We start from the raw sequence: 22,188 nt of genomic DNA on the forward strand, positions 1-22,188 counted from the left end.
CAAGTGGTTTAGTCTTATTTTGAAAGGTTGCGGTACCTTTATTTTGAAATGTTGCTTGTTCCGGTAAAGAGGCGGGACACCGGAAAAACAACATTAGCCGCTGAAAGACACTCCTCCGCAGCTGCAGCTCGTGTTTTTACTGTATATTTGTTTACCGCAAAGGAAACGACCACAACGGCCTGTGCACCCACGATCGCATCTATAACAAGGTAAAACTGGGAAAATACTGTTCCTTATATTAAATGTGGTTTTGGTTTAACTGCCTGGTTTAAACTGTAGCTAAACATTGATAACTTCCCTGTTACCTAACAACAATATTAGCCCTATATCTTACTATCAAAAGAATTAGCTCTAAGTCAGTAGCAGTATTTAGGGTTGTTTGTTTTTTTTTCTCAGAGATAACCTTCAAAATATCCAAGGCAATAATTGGTTTCTGTAAATGTATGAATGTAGTTATTACAGTAGCACAGTAGTAGAGCACAAGAAAAGGCCTTGACTGGACTATGATACTTTAAACCATCGACATTTGTTTTTTTTGGCCTTTTGGGAAACTATATTTTTGAGGCCTTTCTAACACCGATTTTGTGCAAAGCTATTCAGTTCTTGTTCGCTTTTTGATTTACTAGTCTTTCTTGTATTCAAAACAAATTGTATTACTACAAATCTAATGCAAATTTACTTCCCTGTTTAATAATTTTTCCAGGTTCCATGGAGGACTCAGAGGAGCAGTCAGATGAGACTCCAAAGAGGAGGAAACATAAAACTGAAACTTTCAGGTCAGGCTTCTTTAAATAATAGTGATTTTTTTTTTTACAAACTTTTACAAGGGGTATTCTTTCTCCTTGTGCTACTATTATTACTTCCACTTCTTCAAAGATGGTTCAAATCCACTGTCAGCGTTTTTTGCTTGCAGGATAAAAACTACAGTATATTGACTTTCCCCAAAAAAACATTTACTCAGTAAATCAGTTTCTGTGCTGCTGGTTCTTGTATGGGGGTATCAGTCACTAGCAAGGCGCTTTGTGTAGAAGTATGATGGCAAATACAGTAATGTAAAGCAGCTGACTTCCTTATTACAGTTTACCCATTTTAATTCAGTTAATATTATTTTCTTTGTAATCCTTTATTTAACTTCTATTAATATGGATGCAAGATTTAATGATAATAGTTATTGAATTGGTGTCAAAATTGCAAAGACTGAATGCAAAATATTCACTGCGAACAACAATATAAGATAAAATGCATACATCTTTTAAACTGAAAATAATACAGTATACAGGTGAAGTTGAATGCAGTTTTATAGTTATGAATGACTATTTGTAAATATCAATGCTCAGAATGGCTTAACAATGATCAACTAGGTTAAAAAAAATGTATTTGTCAGTTACATAGGTAGAAAAGTATATTAATCGGATTTCTAGGGCTCTTGTACTCTTATACAGGTAGCTGTACATTTCCAAACCATCTTCAATGTGCATATATATTACCTTACATAATGTGGCATAACAGAAGGAATTACAATTGTGACATCAATGATTGTCCAAATTATTGGATTGAGGCCAAAGACAAGCCCCCATTCTGGTCGCTGGATTAGATTTCTCAACAAAAAAATCCTAATGCGGATTGAAATAATATTGTGCCACTTCGCCCCAGAGAGACGTTTTCTTTTACAAGGACCTAGTGCCCCATGATTTCCCAATTTGAATTTTTTCTGATATTGAGACATTTTACGGTGCAATAGGATTATGGGATTTTGAGAAAACTTGCAGACAAATTAACCAATTCCCTAATCACTGGACTGGCTAATTACATTTCCTATCCCTGCTGTACAATCTCACTGAGTTCAATTCTTCACAAGGCTGCAAAACTTCAACCTGTTTCCTTCTTGTACTTACAAAATTTTGTTTTTTGTTTCTTTTTTTAACTAAATTGCCATTGTTTTTGCTTCACTGTTAAGACGATACAATATTTACAATGGATGAGATTAATCGCATTTTTGCAACTATGGGGCGCGTACGTTCGGAGAGCATGGCCAGTGATGCTACTCAATCAACAGGCAGCAGACTGGTGCTGAGACAGAGGCTCCACCAGCTCCTCACCTTTGTGGAAGACCTCCACCCCAAAGACGAGCGCAAAGTGGCCAAGACTCTGGACAATGCTTTTTTGGTTTGTGGCAAAAGAGCAAACAGACCCAAAAGAGACAGTTTCAGGTAGAACAGGTGTTATTATGAAGTTGACTTAAAACTAAGCCTTGAAATAATATAATTTGTTATTTTGAAGTTGTAGTGCAATGAATTTTAGCCATGTCTTGTTGCAACTTGCAGTAATGTTTGTATTGCAAGTGATGATGTCATACACCCCGGATGGGGGGCATGGAGGGCGTTTTTCCCTATTGATTACATTGTACTTTCCGAAATAGCATTTTAGCTTAATTCATTTAGCTGCCCCATCTGTATTAAATATGATTGACTTATAGAATGTTGTGATGTCACCTGAAACCTAGCAATATTGTGATATTAATCTTCCCCAACTTGCATTTGATTACATGTATTGGGTAGTGCAGCAACAGTTAAATTTGTTGTGCACACTGCGCTCTGTTTTGCCCTCCAAGTTTCTAGTTTAACTTTTAGATTATTTTATCAGTTTTCTATAAAATTGATAACCAAAAGCAGAACTAAGTGATATTGACATGGATTTTTGCTTTGCCGATGGGTCAGATGCTTAGCTCTAGTCTGTTTATTGTATTACAAACAGTGGTTTATTCAATCTTAAATTACTTAAATTTCAGTTTTCTTAGAGCTTGTTTGGTGGTTAGTAATGTAACTGCTGCATTTGAAAGATGCTGTTGTTTCATTTCAAAAGTTGCATTGTTTTAACTCACAAACCATGAATAATCCATTCAGTCAGTGTAAAATGCCTGGAGTGTATCAGAAGTCACAAACTAATACTTATCTAATGTTAAATATGTTTTGTGTCGTTGCTTTAGGCTACACATGGTGACGTGGAATGTGGCCACAGCTGACCCTCCTGACGATGTGTCCTCACTTCTTCATTTGAATTCCCCATTGAGTCCAGACATCTATGCCATTGGGTAATAAGCGACTATTCTATATCATTGTATTTCTATAGATTATGAAACTAATATTTTATTTATTGGTTTATTTGACAGGGACAGTGTACATTAATAGCAATAACAAGAGAAGATTTAACATAGTTAGAATTACAGCTACAGGCTAATGTTAATCTGGTAAAATCTTAAGGGTACCATTTAGAGCATAATTTTAAACGTTCCCAGCCTGTCTTTTCTGATGAAAAGTCCAACACCTGCTTGTCTACATAAAAAGTACTATTTTGCAAATACAAATAGAGATGTGTATTAATGTATGTATTAATGTAAAGAAGGGGCATTGTACTTCTGTGGGCTATTAACTGCGAATACATAGCATATTTAGATCTCCATGTTACCGTTTATTGTTTTGAAAATGCTATATTCACTGGAAACAATGTATTAACATGTTTTATAAATTTTACTTATGTTTTCGAAATCTCCCCTCCCTTTGCTCCTTGCGTTAAGTCACTCCCCCTTTGAAGTATTATCACAACACAATCAGTGTGCATCTCACTAATGAAAGTACACCAGTTTATCAAGTTGTTGTGTACAGTTTTGTATCATACTTTTGTATATTTATGGAGAATTGTCATGTGGGAGCATGGATGAATTAGGTTTGTGGGCTGAGCCTTGCACAAAATTTTATAGCTGTAACTGTAACGAGGGTTTAAGTAAGGGCCAGGGGAAATGGCTAAAATCCTGAAACATACATGGATGATATTTACAACCTCTTCAGGCTTGTTTCTGATGAGGAAATAATGTTATGCAACATGGTAGAAGGTTAAAAAAATAACAATTTTGCATATTATCCCCACTTTTAACTCAAGGGATAGATTAGAAAAAATGTCTTTGGTTAATAATACTCACACAGACTTAAAGAGGGAAATTACTTGGACACAGTAGCTCATGAAACATCTAATATATAAAATAATACTTAATATAAAATTACCTGAAAAGGAAGCTTAATCAAAGCATTTAACTTATGTGCTAATGGAAGACCTGTTTGGGATTTAACATGTTTTCTTCTTCCCACTCCTTTTTGACCTTAAGAAAAAAATATGTGAAATGTACTTTAAGTGTGCTGGAAACATGTATACAGTACTTACTTATGTTTATTAATCTGCTCGAAATAAATTAATGAATGAGTGAATGAATGAGATTTTTATGTGGGCAAAAATGTGTGGTATTCCAAAACACCTAGATGCCCATTTACAAAAAAAAAAAAAAAATCACATATCACACAGAGACCAAACTAGGCACCTTGAAAGCTACACCCTATCAGAGAGACATTGTTCTGTAATTAGCACAGTGTAATTGAATCCAGTTGAAGCTGTTGAATAATGCTTGGTTTGTCAGTCTGCAGGAGGTGTACTCGGGACCACTAAGATTCCTGTCTGATTCTGTGTTTGATGATCCATGGAGCCATCTCCTCATGTCCACTCTGGCCCCTCGCAAATATGTCAAGGTACAACATACAATATATATTAGGTTTGGGATGATATAGAAAATTGTGTGATGATTATCAAGGCCAAAATAATTGCGATTAATGATTATATCATGATAATTAATAATTAAGCTGCTGACTGTTTAATCTTATCATTTTATTATTATGTATAAGTTCAGTGTTTATACAACTGTTATAGTATTGTACGTTCTTATCAGTGAAAACAACTCATATTTAGCAGAGACTATTATGGATATGCAGGGTCGTCAACATTTGGGGGCCTGGGGGCAATAAGTCTCACCCTCTAATACAAATTAATAGGAAGCCTCTAATACTCTGGGGCCTGGGACAACAGACCCCTTTGTCCCCCCTATCAACTCTACTGTTAATAAGTAATTTTTTTCTGCACATTCTGGGGATATAATGGCGATTATCTTTGTTGGCGATTCTCACAATTATATTAAATGTCTCATAAACCCATCCATACTATATATGTGAAAGGATATAACACAGTTCACTTTCAGATGTTTCTTTTCCACTCAATATGAAAAAAAAAACAGTTAAAAGAATCAGATCAGTTATAGTCGTGATCCTCTTGATGTAGAATAATTGGAATAACCAGAAATTTCACGTCACTACAGGCCACCAACACATTGTGGCATTGTCCATTCAAGTCTAACTATGCTTCCATTGTAGGGAGTATTATAATGTGTAGGCCTGATAACGAGGACTGAGCTGGAAGTGTCCTTGGTAACAATAGTGCAATTTCCTGATCACTTCTAAAGTTGGTCATAATTTATCTTTGCTTTGGTCCAGGTTTAGTGTTGGGTAAGTTTTTAGATTTTGATACAATTTGACTTGTAAGTATTTGATCTATTTGATATGTTAAAATACTACAAAACTCTACATAGTTATTGAATGGTTAGTTTTAGTAAGTTAGTTTTATTATTTTTTTCCTCAGATTGACCTGCCATGTCATAACAAATTCAAACCTTGGTTCAAAAGGTTTAAATTTCAAGACTATAAAAAAGTGTGCTTCCTGTTAATATAGCTGCACTTTAATGGAATACTGTTGATGTGGGAATGCTGCTTCCTTGTGTTTCAGATCTCCTCTATCCGAATGCAGGGACTTTTACTGCTGTTCTTCTCCAAATTGGAACATGTCCCGTTTATCAGAGACATTCGAACCACATACACAAGAACAGGCCTGTTTGGTTATTGGGTATGGAAAATCATATGTATATTATTGAACACAAAAAAAAGTAGTTAGTTAAAAAAAATCACATCAGCTCTGTAATCAATTTATTTATTTATTTTTCACTTGATGGATGCATGGCTGCGTATTTTATGGTAGTGTGCTCTAACTGACAAGCCTTTTATGCAGTCACTTTTGTCATATAGTTTAGTCAGTTACAAATGATAAGTGTTTAAATATTACGCTCTTTTCTGATCTATGTTATAATGTTGTTTCCTCATCACAAACATATCTGGAGTTGTGTTTTGTTTTATTCACACTTTAATCACACAAACCCTGCATATTTAGGCTGAGTTCTTCTCTCAAACTGAAAACATTCTTTTCCACCTTGTGGTGTCATGTGGTAATACAACTGTGTTTGTAAACTTCATACATCTTCTCGAGAATCATGTGGATGATTTCAGCCCTGAAATTGCCAATCTCTACTAAGATAAATTTTAAGGGTAGACGTTAACATGAAAAAGGTGGAGCAGAGCATTGTGAGCTTTGTGGATGTAGACAGACTAATAATAAAGGATTGTGGAAACGTGTGAATGAAACAAAACACAACTCCAGATATGTTTGTGATGAGGAAACAACATTATAACATAGATCAGAAAAGAGCGTAATATTTAAACACTTACCATCTATAACATATGTTTTTGAGGATGTAACAGCATTATAATGTAGCTTACACCTCACAAGAATCAATTTTGTGTAATATAGGACCTTTAATAATAAAAGTAATTTCTCCCTGCAGTGAAATAGAGCAGAGAATTATGTTGTATGTCTTTCACAGATTTTTAACCGTAAACCACAACATCACAATGCATTTTAGGCTCAATGATTGACAATAAGATGTTCTTTAATTACCCCATGGCACTATCAACTCTAGGATTATTATTACAATTTAGAATTGCCGAAATGTTCCAAAAATTCCCACAAGGACATTTTGGAAAGAAGATTATGTACATTGATTGTAATTTCTGTTTCAGGGTAACAAAGGAGCCGTGTCCGTCCACCTCTCCTTCTATGGTCACATGTTGTGTTTCCTCAACTGTCATTTGTCAGCTCACATGAATTACGCCACAGCCAGAGTCAATGAGTTTGAATATATCATGGACACGCAGACTTTTGAATGTAAACAAGCCCCCAGTGTTCTCGACCACCGGTAAATGCAAACTACGCATAGGCCTTTCATGATATTGCACTAATGAAAATGTAGATAAGCGATAATACTGAAACTAATTTATGCCACTGACACCTAATAACTCTAAAGCAGGATTTTCTCCAAAATAATGATTCAAAAGGTACAATATTGTTTAAAAAAAACATGAGCTGCAATAAAAATATAAATAGCAAGTATATCGGCAAGGCAAGTGTATTTGTGTAGCAGAATTCGTAAACAAAGTAATTCAAAGTGCTTTACAGAATAAGAAAGACATTAAAATACAAACAAACCAATCAAAACAAAAGTCATAAAAGTTAATTATTCAACCTTTTTCAGTGCAAATACAGAAAAATAACAAAACGTTTCCCACTGATGCAAAGAAAAAGTACCCACAAGTAATACTGACCCCAAAAATGTGTGTACCATCTGTCATTTATAGAATAAGTTGATATAGTAATAGACGCTGTTAGCAACAGGGTGTCACTACTTCCTCTTGAGCTGCATGTGAATGTCACAACAAACACTACACAAATAAAATTAATACTTCAGCAGAAGGTAGTTCTGTGTTTAGAAAGAGAGATGTTTGTGTCTCAATGCTAATGCTAATGCAGATTTTGAGGCATAATAAATACTATAACACCACCACAAGCTGAAGTATTGTACATATAAAAATAATTGGGTAGTCTTTATTTTTATTATTTTTATTTGAATATTAATAAGTTGTTTATTTTATATTTTTCAAGTTTTAGTAAAAGTGACTGTTAGCTTGAGGCACAGTGAGCAAGCTAGTGTGTTGCTATGCACAGAGCCCATTATCATGACAGGCCAGTCTATACAGAGAAGTAAATTATCGCAGTGTTTTTGCTATAAATGTTTACTATTGCTTCCTGTTTTGTTGTAGGTTAGTATTTTGGTTTGGTGACCTCAACTTCCGCATTCAGGACCATGGCATGCACTTTGTCCGCTCCTGCATTAATTCACAGATGTACAACCTACTCTGGAGAAATGATCAGGTTAGGTTTTTTCTGTTGCCTTTAACTTGTGTCTCCTTGTGTCTTCCGATGCATCTATCAATGTTTGTTTTGGTCTTTCTTGAGTCCTCCTGTTTTCTAGCAACTCTAAAGTCAACAGCCTTGTACCCACACATATTCATTATCCCTCCTCTGTACATGTGCACTCCTCTCAATCTGGCAAATTTAAAGGTGCACTGTGTAACTTTTCTAGTTAAGGGTCTGCACCAGCTTGTCTAATTGGAAATGTTATTGCTTTGTCTGAAATATTCCTCATTACAGAATTAAACTTATCTATCTCCACTGAGACAAGCAGATGACATCACCAGACCAAGTTACAGATCATATCTGTTGAGGGGTACCATGCCTTTTTTTTGCCTATTTTTCAAGGTATTTTTGAGCAATGAAGATAAAAGTCTGTAATTTTTACTTTGATACATTGATACATTTAATGCCATACTGTGGAACATTCAAGACAAAGCAATAACATCTCCATGAGACAACAAGATTGCAGACCAGACACTTTGTACACTTTTAACATTCATGCCACTGTGTGTAAGAGCAATACTGATTGTAAAATGCGCTAATGGGATATAATGAACTTGATTTTGTATTACTTCCAGTTGATGATGATGAAGCAGAAAGTTGAAGCTCTGCAGGAGTTTGAGGAGGGCCCTTTGGACTTTCAGCCCACATATAAGTTTGACCTCAACTCTGACACTTATGACAGCAGGTGAAATCTCCTATACATTTTTATATAGAATAATTCTTCTAGATTTAATCTCAAATCAAAAGACGTATTGTGTTATCTGGTTTCAGGAGCTACTGGACATGGTTTTTCTTTAAGTAAGAAAGACTAGTCAAACTAACCAACTATAACTAACACTAGCATTTTACTCTTATAAATAGTGCAAGCTGAGTATTTATAGTATTTTTAATACTATTGTTAAGTGATACAGTACAATAATGCCTGCACTCATGTATTTGAAGCATTTTATCTTCCACCAAAATGGATTTAAACTTTTAAAATTTGAACAGAGTGAATATAATGCTGCCTCAAACAAAAGGGAAATGGAGAGGGATTAAAATTCAACTTTTACACAAAACTTGGTATTCAAGTTACAGAAATTTGATCTCTCACAAAATGTATTGAATTTAATTTTGTGAATTTTGTGTATGTAATATTACATTTAAAATTAAGTGTATCTGGGGCTAAATGTATATAAAAAAGACTTTGCTAAACACTGGATGCTGTTTTCCTCCATTGGTGGTTTGTTACTGATACTCTGTGCTTCAAATACAGTTTGAAGATGGAAGTGGTGACTTTCATCACAGTATGAGTTTACAGTGTATGTTTTTTTTTTTTTAATCTTACTATTAATAAACTAGTATCTTTAATATTGGTTTTAATATTTGTAATTTTACCAGCATAACTGTACCATAATGCTTTCAGTGTATTTCATTTCAGAAAAGATGCATGAATTACTGCTTGGTTAATCATAGTGCCAAAATGTCTATTGATGTTTCAGAATTAATACATGTTTTTACTACTACCTTCATTGGTCACTTTATATCTATGCCTCTCATATTATTCTTGTCAGTGGTAAGAAGAGGAAGCCTGCCTGGACGGACAGGATCCTGTGGCGGCTGCATCCCAAACCTGCAACACCCCCAGTGAATGAGGACAGTAATAATGGGGTGAAAATGACCTCTGCTCTGATGAAGCAGATAGAGGAGTTCACAGAGTATCCTCTGAAAGTCAAACAGGAGCTTTACACCAGCCACATGGAGTACGGCATCAGTGATCACAAACCTGTCATTGCCCTCTTTAGTCTGGAGGTGAGAGCTGTCGTACTGTTAAAATACATATTAGTCCTTTATTATACACAATGAATGACTTATTATACATGGTAGTTTTGAAGAAAGTTTTTATTTTGCTTAGATTGAATGAAGGACTGTTTCTGTGAAGTGTTTTATTAAAAAAATGTTAATAAATGTTGATATTTTAGTTTTCAACCAGTATTTTTTAGTAGTCAACTAGTATTTTTAATAAAGTTATTGGGCCTCTTTTTAAAATTGTTACATTCTATTATATATTTTTTTTCTTTTGTTGCAGTTAAGGAAAATGCAGGACAATCCGCTGGTGTGCTTACAGGCATTGGGAGATTGGAGCGCTGACATAGACTCTATCGTTCTGTACAGCCCACAGCAGCCCTTCCCCTCCAGCTCCTGGGACTGGATTGGCCTCTACAAAGTGAGTTCACTAAGCAGCTCCTGTCCCATGGTGAATATTGTCAACCACATCTCAGTAAGCCATTTCTAAAATGAATGTGTGAGAAAGTGCCGTGTTTTTTGCAATTGTGTAAATCCATAGCAAAGGTGTCCATGAGGATGTTTTAAAGTTATAAATAACACAATATTTGATAGGAAATGGTCCAGAGACCACATTACCCCTGTCCTCAAATAACTCCACTGGCTGACCATAACACATCCAGTACAAGGTCCTCCTTGTCACCTACAAGTCCCTCCATAACCTGGCCCTTCCCCTATCTCACCAACCTCCTGTATCAGAACTGTCCCACCCACCACCCACACCAACCTCCTCACCAGGACAAAGCACAGAATCTTGGGGGACTGATCCTTTGCTGCCGCCACCCCCCACCACTGGAACTCACTCCCACAATCCATCAGGGCCTTGGACTCACTGTAGCATCTGGCATTCCCCCCTATGATTTCCACCATCGTCTTCTACTGTTTTCTTATTGTTTATAGTATTTTTTTTGAGTATCCAAAAAAGCACTATATAAGTCAGATTTATTATTATTATCATTATTATTATCATTATTATCGTTATTATTGTTATTATTATTATAGTAATCAATGATGATATATTTTCAAACTGTTTTGAACTCAGGTCGGATTCACCAGTGTGTCGGACTACATCACTTACACTTGGGTCAAAGACAACGAAGTCGCGTTCAATGATGAGCACATGCAGGTACAAACTCCTCAGCCTCTAAACACATTTTTATCAGACAACAGATAAAAGAAGTCACTCCAGTAATGATATTATAATGTCCTATGTTTGTGTTTTAGGTTTTCATCAGTAAAGAAGAGATCCCAGTCCGAGGAGGAGACTGTGTTCTGTGTTATTACTCCAGTACATTGCAATGCATTGTAGGCATCAGTGAACCATTCAAGGTAACTAGAAACTACAACTGTTTTGCTGTTTAAACTGTTGAAAAAGCAAGCAAGCAAAGTTTATTTATATAGCACCTTTCATAGGCAGAAATCACAAATTGCTTCACAAGAAGTAAAAACACAAAAAATATCACACAATTCCAATAGAGTAAATACAACAATATGGCAGTCATGCATTTGCCTTAAAAGAATCAACAGACTCCTTGACTCTGAAAACAAGTGTGAGGTCTTTGGATCAGAACCTGCAGATGGTTCCTTGAAGTGTGATAGGAGTCATATGAGGTATAATAATTAAAATAATTAATTATGGATAATTTGCATCTCCTAAACAGAAATCCATGAAATGTAAATGTTTGTTTTTAATAATAGACAAGTCAGTTATCATTTTTTTGATTAATTGATTATTTTCATGACACCATATTGGTGATCAATCCTCATTTTCATCACCACCGGCATATGCCCATTGCTCTGTACTTACTTCGTTCTCCAATTTTATTTCTTAATCGATGATACATGCCGGATTTTGCAGCATTGTGTAGCCATTTTGGTACAAATAATCATGAAATCAATACCAAAATCTATTTTTATTTTGTTTTTGAAAAGAGAAAATTAAATTGAATATAAAATAGTGATTGATTTAAAAAAACAAAAAAAACAAAACAAGATTCATCTTTTTGCCATATGACCTTGCCTTAGTGATAATCCCATATTTGGTTGCTTTGTTGCAGGTCCATGAGTCTAAAGTGGCTCTGGAGGAGGGGCTAATGCCTGAAAAACTCAATGGACTTGACCAAATTGTAGCAGATGAGTTTTGGAAGTGATCAGGTTTGTGTTTTACTGTGGACTGGATCAGAAGGCAAGAAGACCCGATTATTATTAACATAACAATTAGTGAATGGAGAATATGAAAAAATTACTTTAAGAAGATATTTTAAGACTGTTGTGTAGAGCTTTGACTGAGTATTGACCTGTACTGTAGAACATATTTGGTTCTGGGACATGACTGAAAGGTTTTGAATGAAGGCTGTTATTCAGTATGTAGAGAAATTAAAATATTATTATATTATTGTTGAAAATGAGAAACCCCTTTTTCATATATATTTATCTCTATTTACTGATGCTTTGAAATTGCTGGAAATGGTAGTATGTAGATTATTTAGATGGCCAACCTCACATTACAGAGTTTATGCAATGATTTAACTGATGCAGATAGGACCACAGGAAAGGGAAGATGAGTTGAACAGAAGAAATAGAAGAATATATAGGTGTTTGTATGGGGTAATTGTGAAAAGTAACTGTATTTTTGTTTCAGTTTTTGACTTTCAGTTTTTTAAAGGATACCAGATTAGAAGAGAGTAGGACTAGGAGAGAGATTATGTGAAATGCAATTTTGAAGAACCATGTCATTATACTCATCAGTATCTTACAAAAATTTTGATTTGGATGGATTCATGCATTTTTGAGTAATACCACATTGTTAAAATAAATTAAATCAATGAAAAATCCACTGCCTGCTATAGTGAAATCCCACCATGAAGACATGGTACTCTCAGCTCTGTAGTTTGGAACAGGAAGTGAATTATCCCAATTCTCTATTAAGCTGTTTTAGATCAACATTGTGCTTTGCTATGAAAAAAATGTAAAATGCTGACCTCAGTTATTTATTTATCATTATTTATACAGGGAGACCCAATGAGAGCTCTTAAACTCTCTTTTTCCTGAGCACCCTGTTGAAAATATAATACAAACAAAAAACAAACTAAACAAATAAGTATACAGGTCAGTTTAAAACATTAATAACAGGTGCAGGTGTGAATATAAGTCTGTTACTAGATTATTAAATTGCGTCTGTGGCACCAAAGTATGCAATTTTGCTTGTCCTAGTCATGGATTGATTAAAATAACTGCATAGGGTATTGCTATTTTAGAGCTGTCGTGAGTTGGATTAGTGGCCACTCACTGGTACTACGAAACGAAAAAAATCCCTCCTGCCCAGAAAGGATTTTTCTCATAGACTGCAATGTAGCTTTCACAAAGGTCAAATTTTTGGGCAGTTTATTTTATTATTTTAATTTGATTTCATTTATTTATCTATTTTTTATTTTATTTTGGTCCTTATGTTATAGTTCAGTACTTAATTCTCTCACTAAGGTGTTTGTCATCACTTTAATTATGAACTGTTCATGATTACTCCATACAAACCAAATACTACGTCACTTTTTAGAACAGACTGATGTTAATGTTTGGGCCAAGTCTAAAGGCATTTAATTACTTATAAAGTAGAATAAAGTGCAATGTAAAAAGATTAGAAGCAGCTGAAGCTATCTCTGTGTTAATGTCATGTTTTTAGTGTTCCTTTTTTGAAAAACTTTAAGTGACTCAAAATCTCCAGACATGCGAAACATTTGTTGCTGGATCAACTGTTCTTTTATTTTGTTTTAAAATTGTTGAATTATCTAACCTGAACTATATAAGGTGTTTTACAGGTCAGATCACATCACTGTATTTCACTTGTTTTAAACTGCTTTCACAAAACTGTTACTACTGAAGCAAGGTTCAAACCACTGGCATTTTATATTAACAGATTTAACAACGCTCTCTTTGAGAAGTGCCTTTAAATGTGCACTATGTAACCTTTCTGAAAGAGGGTATGCCATCTACCTGTCTCCATGGCGATGATATTGCTAGGCCTGTCGCATTAAATACTATATCGATCAATATTGTATATCAATATTGTTCAATATATGTTAGATTGAGCAATACTTTTGGGGGTCAATGGGTATTTTTTTGTACTGCTGGGAAATTTGTTCTTTTCTTTGAGTTGTAGAACTTCTATGCCTCATTATAAATACAAACTAATTAAGATTAATTAAGCATTGAGCATTTTTTTTTATATGTTTTGGGGGATAATTCTGCTTTAAGGTTTGGATTCAATATTATCGTTTATCATCTATATTTACTTGAGCATCATATTGCACTTCAAAATGTGTTATCCTGACAGGGCTAGATCTTGCTTTTCCTAGAACAAAACATGGTGCAATTGCAATTGTTACTGTTAAAAATACTGCGAGAAAATGCTTTCCTATGCGGGTCACCTCTCCACAGATCAGACCCGCAACGTGGCTTGGTGGTGCATCCTGGTTGCCTCCAAGCAGATATACATGTTTAATACTGTACCATGGAACATTCTAGACAAAGCAATGGCATGGACCCTTCATCAGAAAAAGTTACATAGTGCATCTTTACAATGAACATGGCTTTATACCAGATACATGTGCATGTAAATAAATTGTGAAAACAGCTATTCAACACAGTGAAATATTCAAGCTTTTATAGAAATCAGTTTTGAGTAACAAATTATAATATAAAAATCTAATGTTTAAAATATTTGCAATGAATCCTCATATTACAATTACATCTATATTTTTGAATTGTTCCAATAAAATAATTACTTTTCACAACATTATATCCAAAAATGTACTTTATTAAACCAGTATATCATTATGTCATTTATTCAAAATACTAGTTTAAACCTTTTGTGTTTGAAATTTTTGTATGAACCCATTTTCCAAACCTTGGCCAGTTCCTTTACCTGATTTCAAGCACATACACAGCTTGCATAAAATACATTCTGAACAGTCCTGAGTCATGGTTTTGTTTATTTATTTCCACTTCTTTCTATTTACAGACTACTAATGCATACATCTTCATTTAAAGGCCCTGGTATTACCACAGCTACCAGTGCATAGATCTGTCAACATCTCAGTGTTACATTCATTAACCTTTTAAACTATAATTGCTTTCAATTATGATGCCAGTCAGTTATAGGGTGGTAAAAACAACAAACAACAAAAAAAAAAAAAATGAAAGAACTTAATTTGAACTATTTATTTATACCAAAGCAAAATCAAGTTTGGAAATTTTCTATCATAACAACATGTTTCTGTCATGGTCTCCATAAAGTCTACCCTGATACTGGACACAAAAATATAATCTTTCTATATATATCTTTTAAAGTAACATGAAATCAATTTGATCATGTACAAACCTTTCTACTTTTTAATGCAAAACATGATGTAAACCAACTACTGAAAGAAAAGATCACTGTAACAAGGCAAACCAGTTTAAGGCATTTATGTGAAAAAGCCTCATCCCAGATTCTAGACAGCAGCCTCTCTGTGTTTGAGGTGAATGTGCACTTTACATTTGTTCTGCAACCACAAAAATACAGTCAGTAAGTACAGTAGTAAAATCATTACTATAAGTGACTGAAAATGTTTATGGATATTACATACAACGTGCCAGCGCAGTGTGCTCCAGGGCAGTACCAGCTGACAGTGGGGGCAGATGCTGAGCTCATTGGGATCATTATCTTCATTTTGAGAGGCTTCTCTTTTCTGCTCTTCTTTGTTAATTTGTCCTGTTGTAATAACAAATTTGAAGTGATAACAGTAAATGATAATATTGTAATGATCTGATATTTTGTGTTTAGCTCAGAGTTGACACCTTTTGTTGTTCTTATAACTGTTTATGTATTGCTGTTAATGTAACTGCTTTTGTATGTGACACTTGGTTCCTATGCCGACAAGTTCATGTGAAGATACTGTTGTCAGTTACTGGTCTGTTTTGGAGACTGGTTCTAGTGATCTGAGACTGCTGTTTTCTTGCTCTTGTTTTGGCGTGGGTTACGGCCATAAACAGTATAAAGAAGTGGACTAAATGAGTGTGATGTCACTCATAGTGTTCGACTCCAGTCAAATGAAACACATTGAGGCTAGCAGTTAAAGGGGCAAATTTGAAGCCAAGTTGCATATCAGGAATTCCGACTGCGAGTGTCATGGCGACCAAAAAGCCAATTCGGGGCGAGGCTGTTGAAGTTAACGCCCCTTCTGCCCACACCACTGGTTTAGTAGGGAGCAGGCACTCAGCATGCTGTCAATCAAAACTGTTGCTTACACTAGCGGGGGTGACCTTGGGGAAAGAAAGTGCCTGATTTGTCTGTTATTAAAATACCAAGATCATGTAGAACGGGTTAATACAAACATTTTAAGACCAAAATGATGGCCTCACAGCAGCAGTTACAGAGAGAGTGGCGACAATTTTCCAATGTAAAATGAATTGGAGCCAGAGTGAGTGAAGCCAGAAATGCACCAATACTCACTTCCTATTTGGAATGTAACTGCTAGCAGGTCAGCTAGCATTTATATATAGTCTATAGTTACGGCCTACATTAGCCCTTGGGTTCAGCAACAACCAGAACTTTTTTTTTTGTGTTTCCTTACACCAGAAAGCTCCAATATTGAAACTCTGATATCATTCATACATCAACTCTAATGCCTCGGTCACACTGCACCTGGCCCAGCTGCGACTCCAGTGTCAGAGCGGTTTAGTTGTGGTGTGACTCTTTATTTATTAAGGGAAAAGGCTTGTGGTGGGATCTGGCATCAGACAAAAATAGACTTAATATCTATAATCAGTTAAAGAAGTTACTTTACCCAATAGTGCATTGAAAATGTAAACACAAGATATTTTGAGCCTCCCAAAAATAGTTCCAGTTTTCCTATATTGAACTAAAAGACGATATATTGATGATCGTGACAGGCCTACCGTTAGTTTGGCGGAATTCAATGATTTTGAAACGAGGACTGAGTAAGTCCACTCCTGAGGCCTGGTAGCTGTAGTCTGAGTCTGAATCTGAGTCCTCAGATTCACACTTGGGGGCAGCAGTGCACCTCGTCTTTAAGCAGAACAGAGAATACTCAATACTTTTCATTGGCTGACTTTGAAATGAATTCTTTATGTATTTGTTGAAATACACAACATTAATTAATTGTAAAAGTAATTTAATTATTAAAGTGCTCATAGTAAGTTATTTTCTGATCTATGTTATAATGTCATAATGTCCTCATCATAAACCTACCTGGAGTTGTGTTTTGTTTCATTCACACGTTTAACACACAAACCCTGCACAGTTGGGCAGAGTTCTTCTCTCAAACAAAAAACACCTTGTGATGCATAATGCAGGAAGTGCTCCACTGTGACTTTAAAAAGCGTAAAAGGTTGCTGGTAACTTGAAAACTACCACTACATGACATCACAAGGTGGAACAGAGAATTTTGAGCTTTGATGAGATGTAGACAGACTAATAATAAAGAGTTACTTAAACGTGTGAATGAAACAAAGCACTTCAGGTATGTTTTGATGAGGTAACAATAGCATAGCATGACTTAAAACTCACAAATCATGAGTCAATCTTGAGTAATATAAGACAATTTAATATTCGCGAGGGAAATTACAAATTCCTTTTATATTATAGTGACACATATCATTATCAGTAGAATAAAATAAAACATTGCTGTTAAAAAAAAAAAAAAAAAATCCCAAAAACTTAACAAGGGTTGACCTACCATATGTCTCTGGATCTCATTGGCGGAAAAAGTTAACATGCAGACTTTACACTGCACATCTGGTTTTGCTAAAACACAAAATAAAGCTGAATTAGTATTCAATAGAACACAGCATATTTATCTTTAAAAATGAAAATAAGAAAATAAATAAATACCACCATCACTACTAGATTACCATTAGATTTACAAGAGAAGTCCAGATTTTTTTGTCTACACATTAGGGTTGTAGGCCTTTAGTTATTATTATATTATTATTATTATATTATTTTTATTAAGATTTTGTATTTTTGGTATTTAAAGTTTAATCTGTCTGTTTATACAAATACATCATTTAAAGTACTTATTCTGCATACACAGTTGTTTTTGCATGAACTGTTATGCAGACAGTTTAGTGAGTGCAGTTTGGGTCAGATACATAGAGGTAGGTAATAGTTTTGAGCGCTTTTGCCATGTTCCCTTTTTAGTCAATTTAGACAATTTTACATCACAACTCTGTCATTCTCTCCTTACATGCTGTAGTAGTTGTGGTAGGAGTGGTAGTCTTGACATTCGCGCTGGTTCCTTTGGGTGGGCTGGAGGGTTCATTGTACAGGTCCTGTTCTGAGCATACTCTGTTGTGCTCTTCTTGGTCTGACAGTTTCACATATTGCCCACAGTCTAGACACCGCTCAGTGCGACTCCCGCAGGCCACAATGTGCTCCTGCAGCTGAACAAAGGGCATTTCCAGCTCACAGAAGGCACAGGCCTCCACCCGTGCAGGACACTCCTCCTCCTGGGGACAATCAGGAGTGAGGCCATATCTCGCAATGGAAAACAACATCTACTTATGTGTTTTGTTAAGGTACTGTGAATGGTAAATGGTCATGTTCTCATATAGCCCTTTTCCACCTTCAAGGCACTTTACATCAAGGAAGCGCTCACCCATTCGCACACACATTCATACACCAGTGTACACAGACACTCAGGGTAAGGTGGGATAAGTGTCTTGCCCAAGGACACAAAGACAGTATTCATCTGTGGTATCTGGAATCGCCAATGATGTTTTATGTTGAGAGCGGGATTCAAACCGCCAACCTTCACATCAATGAACAAACACTTTGAGCTACTGTCGCTACAATTAAAAAACAAAGCATATTAAGTCCCTAGTTTTTAGTATTTAGTTGTTGTTTTTTTGAATCGCTATTAAAGTTGTAATAAAATATATCGTAAGCACTAACTGCATCTAACGATTAAGGTAAGTATTTTATCGATCATTAACACTGACGAAAGATAGCAAACAACAAAGTTAAATCTGTCAACTGGACAAATCTTGTAGGAGGGAAAACGTTACGCTGCTCATCCAAGCCACTTCTTCAGTTCTGGTCAGAATGCTGGTGGCCACTGCCTTTAAATCTATCTGAGGGGAGGGGCTAACTACACTGAAACTGTAAACATCTATTGTCTCCAGTTTCAGCTGAAACTACCCTATTCAGCCCTTAACGACCCTACTATTGTTCTCATTGTTCTGGGTTTGAGGATGGAGTTGTAGATGGGGGAGGGGTTATGTCTCAGGCCCCCGTTTCTGTTTAAGGAAGGATTCTCTTTTCTAACAAAAATAGCTTCTTTAACTCCTCTCTCAAACCATTTCTTTTCTCTGGCTAAGATCTGAACTTCACTATCTTAAAAGGAGTGGTTAGTGGCTTTAAGATGGACTGAAGAAAGAGCTATCAGAAATTCTCCATTTGAAAAAGGCTGTTCTAAAGCTGAGCATGTGCTAGAAAATATATGCATGTAAATACTAGAGATGTGCCAAAGATGCTAAGAAGGCTGATTTAATACACCAACTTTCTTCTTTTACAATTTAGAAATCCCATATTTAATCTCTCATTTTATAAATATCTACACTTCTGTAGTCATCACCACTCGGACAAAATATAAATAAAAATAGACCTGTGCTAATGATAAACTCAATTATTTACAATTATTTGCAATTAGTTTACCTCATGTTCAGGAAGGAGGCATCGTTCCATCTTCTTCTGGCATTTGAGGCATCTCACCTGTGATGGTTTGATTTAATTTTGAGATTAGCACGATTAGTATGATTACCGTGATTATCAGGATTAAAAACAGCTAATTTAGGCTGCATCACGACTAAACTAGGATCATAGCAGGATGAATTCAGTTGCGTTACGTCGGTAGCTGCTTGTCTCCATTGAGCTGTTATTACTTTGCCTGGAATGTTCCACATTTTGGCATTAAATATTTCTGTGTAGCATTTATTTCATTGTTGTGTTTTATTGTTCAGAAGTACCTGTAAAACATGCATTCTTACTGTGAAAGTGGTTGCCTCTCCAGAGATCAAAGCTGTAAATTAGTTTAATGCCATACTGTTGGACATCCTAGGCAAAACAATAGCATCGAGCTTTCATGCTGTTTTGGTTGTGTGTGTGTGACCACCATTGTAAAATTGTAAAAATCTATTTTCTATCTGTCTACATCTATTTTCTTCCACTTATCTGGGGTCAGGTTGCGGGGGCAGCAATCTAAGCAGGGACTCCCAGACGTCCCCCACCCCAGACACTTCCCATAGACCAATATTTTTTAATACAGACAGTTAAAATAGATAATGTTAAAATGTTAAAATGCTGATTTCTGTCATATAGTTAATTCTACGGTCTAGTCACAGATAGAAAAAGAAAAGACTGAACATTTTGTGAACTTACCTTTTGAATATTTCTCATGAAAGTACAATGAAATCAATAGTTAAAACTGGCTCTTGCCCCCTATCTGGGAGTATGACACCATCACAATCTAGAAACTGAAAAGCACCAAACCAAACCCGAGTCTCCACAGTAACAAATCTAACCTGTGTGTGCTGCTCCTGTTTGTGCTGCTGCAGATCAGAGCGGGGCACATTCTCCCCACAGTCAGGACAGAGGACCAGGAAGCGGCTGCAGTGAGTCTCGTGTAGGGCGAAGTTGGCCTCTGCTACCTCTCTTTTACTATAACACAAGTTTTAATGTTTATTTCAAGTATGTAAAAAAAAAAACCTAAATATAAGCTAAAAATATGTAAAGTAAATAGAAATGATCAAAAATCAGTCATAGCTTAACAAAACATAAAGCATACACAAACATTTTATACTTCACATATTAACATGTTATAAAGGGGGAAGAAAGAGACAACCATTAATCTGTTCTTCTGAGTCCAGGTCAGCTTGCCTTTTCAGAGATCAGACCAGTAAATTAGCCTGGTGGCACCACCTGCTTGTCTCCATGGACATATATGGAGTATGTTTAATGCCATACTGTGGAACATTCCATGGCAAGCAAAGCGATAACATCTCCATGGAGACAAACATAGGGCCCCATATTTTACCTCCTGAACTCATTCCCAAAGTCTTCTGTGTTTGGGAAGTTCACATCATATTTTACACTACATATAAAAGAATATGTAATGTTTTCTCCTTAGATTTATACATACACACAGTACACTCCTGTGGGTTTAATACTAATATAAAAATATAAATAAATATCTTATATGAAGTTGGTTTAAGACTGATTTTTTTTTTTTTTTTTCTTACTTGTTGTGTTGGAGAACCCCCTTGCAATACTTCTTAGCCCCCCAGACACATACATGACTGAAATAATAACATCTTCGCTGACTTAACAAGGCGAGGTTCACGATCACGAGACCTATTCAACATCCTACTTCTTTTACTTCTGATTTGAATAACGAATAACGACAATCCGATCCGATCAAATCGTACTTACCATCGAGCACAGACGCGCGTCGCCTCCTCGTCCCCCATATAGTTAAAGTTGTTTGGCGATTTAAAAGCTAAAAATGAGTCCCGAGAGCCCGGCGTGAATGTGTGCACTTTGACACTTGTTTTTGTTCCAGTTTCGTAAAACAGAAAGTGAAAGTCACAAGTGTATTTGACCTCACAGACACCAGAGGGCGCCAGAGGACTTGTTTTGAATCTATAGTGGGTGCTTTTTATTGCAAACTTTGAAACACTACCAACAAAAAGAGAAACCGCCCAAAAGTGACACATGAAATCAGCTTCTTTTCTTTAAATGAGTGGTCCAGCAGAAAGTTTAGCTTGAGTGCTTAATATTGAATGTGTGTAGCAGCAGTAGTAGCGTAGTAGTTATAATAGTAGTAGTAATAGTAATTGTAGTAGTGGTAGTAGCGGCAGTAGCAGTAGTAGTGGTAGTAGTAGTAGTAGTAGTAGTAGTAGTAGTAGTAGTAGTAGTAGTAGTAGTAGTAGTAGTAGTAGTAGTAGTAGTAGTAGTAGTAGTAGCCTAGTAGCCTAGTAGTAATAGTAGTAGTAGTGATAGTTTTTTGAAGACTTGGGCTTCTTTTTAAGTCCTATATCAGTATTTACCCCGGAACCCAGTACTACACAGAGTTTTAAACGTGTGTACAACTGAAAAAAAAAGTGCTTCAATACATTTGAATATTTGGTAGTATAGAGTTGCACTGTGTTTGACTTCATAAAGAAATTCCGAACAAGTTAAAGCCAAAGAGAGACTGAAGCTTATTCCTGTTTTAAGCCAAGTTATTAAATTGTCTGGTATTTTCACAAAAACACTGAATATATATTTTGTTACACACCAAAGGATGCAAT

General features: G+C 35.6%; 2 protein-coding genes across 5 annotated transcripts; one reads left to right on the plus strand and one right to left on the minus strand.

The window, feature by feature from the left end:
* The first annotated feature begins 77 nt into the window (after nt 1-77).
* On the plus strand, nt 78-14,606 carry LOC117380313 (inositol polyphosphate 5-phosphatase K). 4 transcript variants are annotated; one of them, XM_055226247.1, is made up of 14 exons: nt 78-209; nt 704-776; nt 2,987-3,091; nt 4,466-4,574; nt 5,659-5,775; nt 6,783-6,958; nt 7,860-7,971; nt 8,592-8,701; nt 8,788-8,814; nt 9,570-9,807; nt 10,085-10,222; nt 10,883-10,966; nt 11,065-11,169; nt 11,898-14,606. In XM_055226247.1, the coding sequence occupies exons 2-14, from the start codon at nt 709-711 to the stop codon at nt 11,988-11,990; spliced, it is 1,482 nt and encodes a 493-aa protein (XP_055082222.1). In that variant the 5' UTR covers nt 78-209; nt 704-708; the 3' UTR covers nt 11,991-14,606. The 4 variants fall into 4 exon arrangements, with proteins under 4 accessions (XP_055082222.1, XP_033832990.1, XP_055082220.1 ...); XM_033977099.2 differs by lacking the exon at nt 8,788-8,814; XM_055226245.1 differs by lacking the exons at nt 78-209; nt 704-776 and adding an exon at nt 1,975-2,210.
* Nucleotides 14,591-21,463, minus strand: xaf1 (XIAP associated factor 1). The gene is made up of 8 exons (XM_033977121.2): nt 21,329-21,463; nt 20,422-20,557; nt 19,556-19,612; nt 18,087-18,348; nt 17,577-17,644; nt 16,777-16,906; nt 15,465-15,589; nt 14,591-15,380 (listed from the first exon to the last, which is right to left on the minus strand). The coding sequence occupies exons 1-8, from the start codon at nt 21,364-21,366 to the stop codon at nt 15,330-15,332; spliced, it is 867 nt and encodes a 288-aa protein (XP_033833012.1). The 5' UTR covers nt 21,367-21,463; the 3' UTR covers nt 14,591-15,329.
* Nucleotides 21,464-22,188: the final 725 nt, after the last annotated feature.

This window comes from Periophthalmus magnuspinnatus, chromosome 13 (assembly GCF_009829125.3).
Source record: "Periophthalmus magnuspinnatus isolate fPerMag1 chromosome 13, fPerMag1.2.pri, whole genome shotgun sequence".
Lineage (NCBI taxonomy): Eukaryota > Metazoa > Chordata > Actinopteri > Gobiiformes > Gobiidae > Periophthalmus > Periophthalmus magnuspinnatus.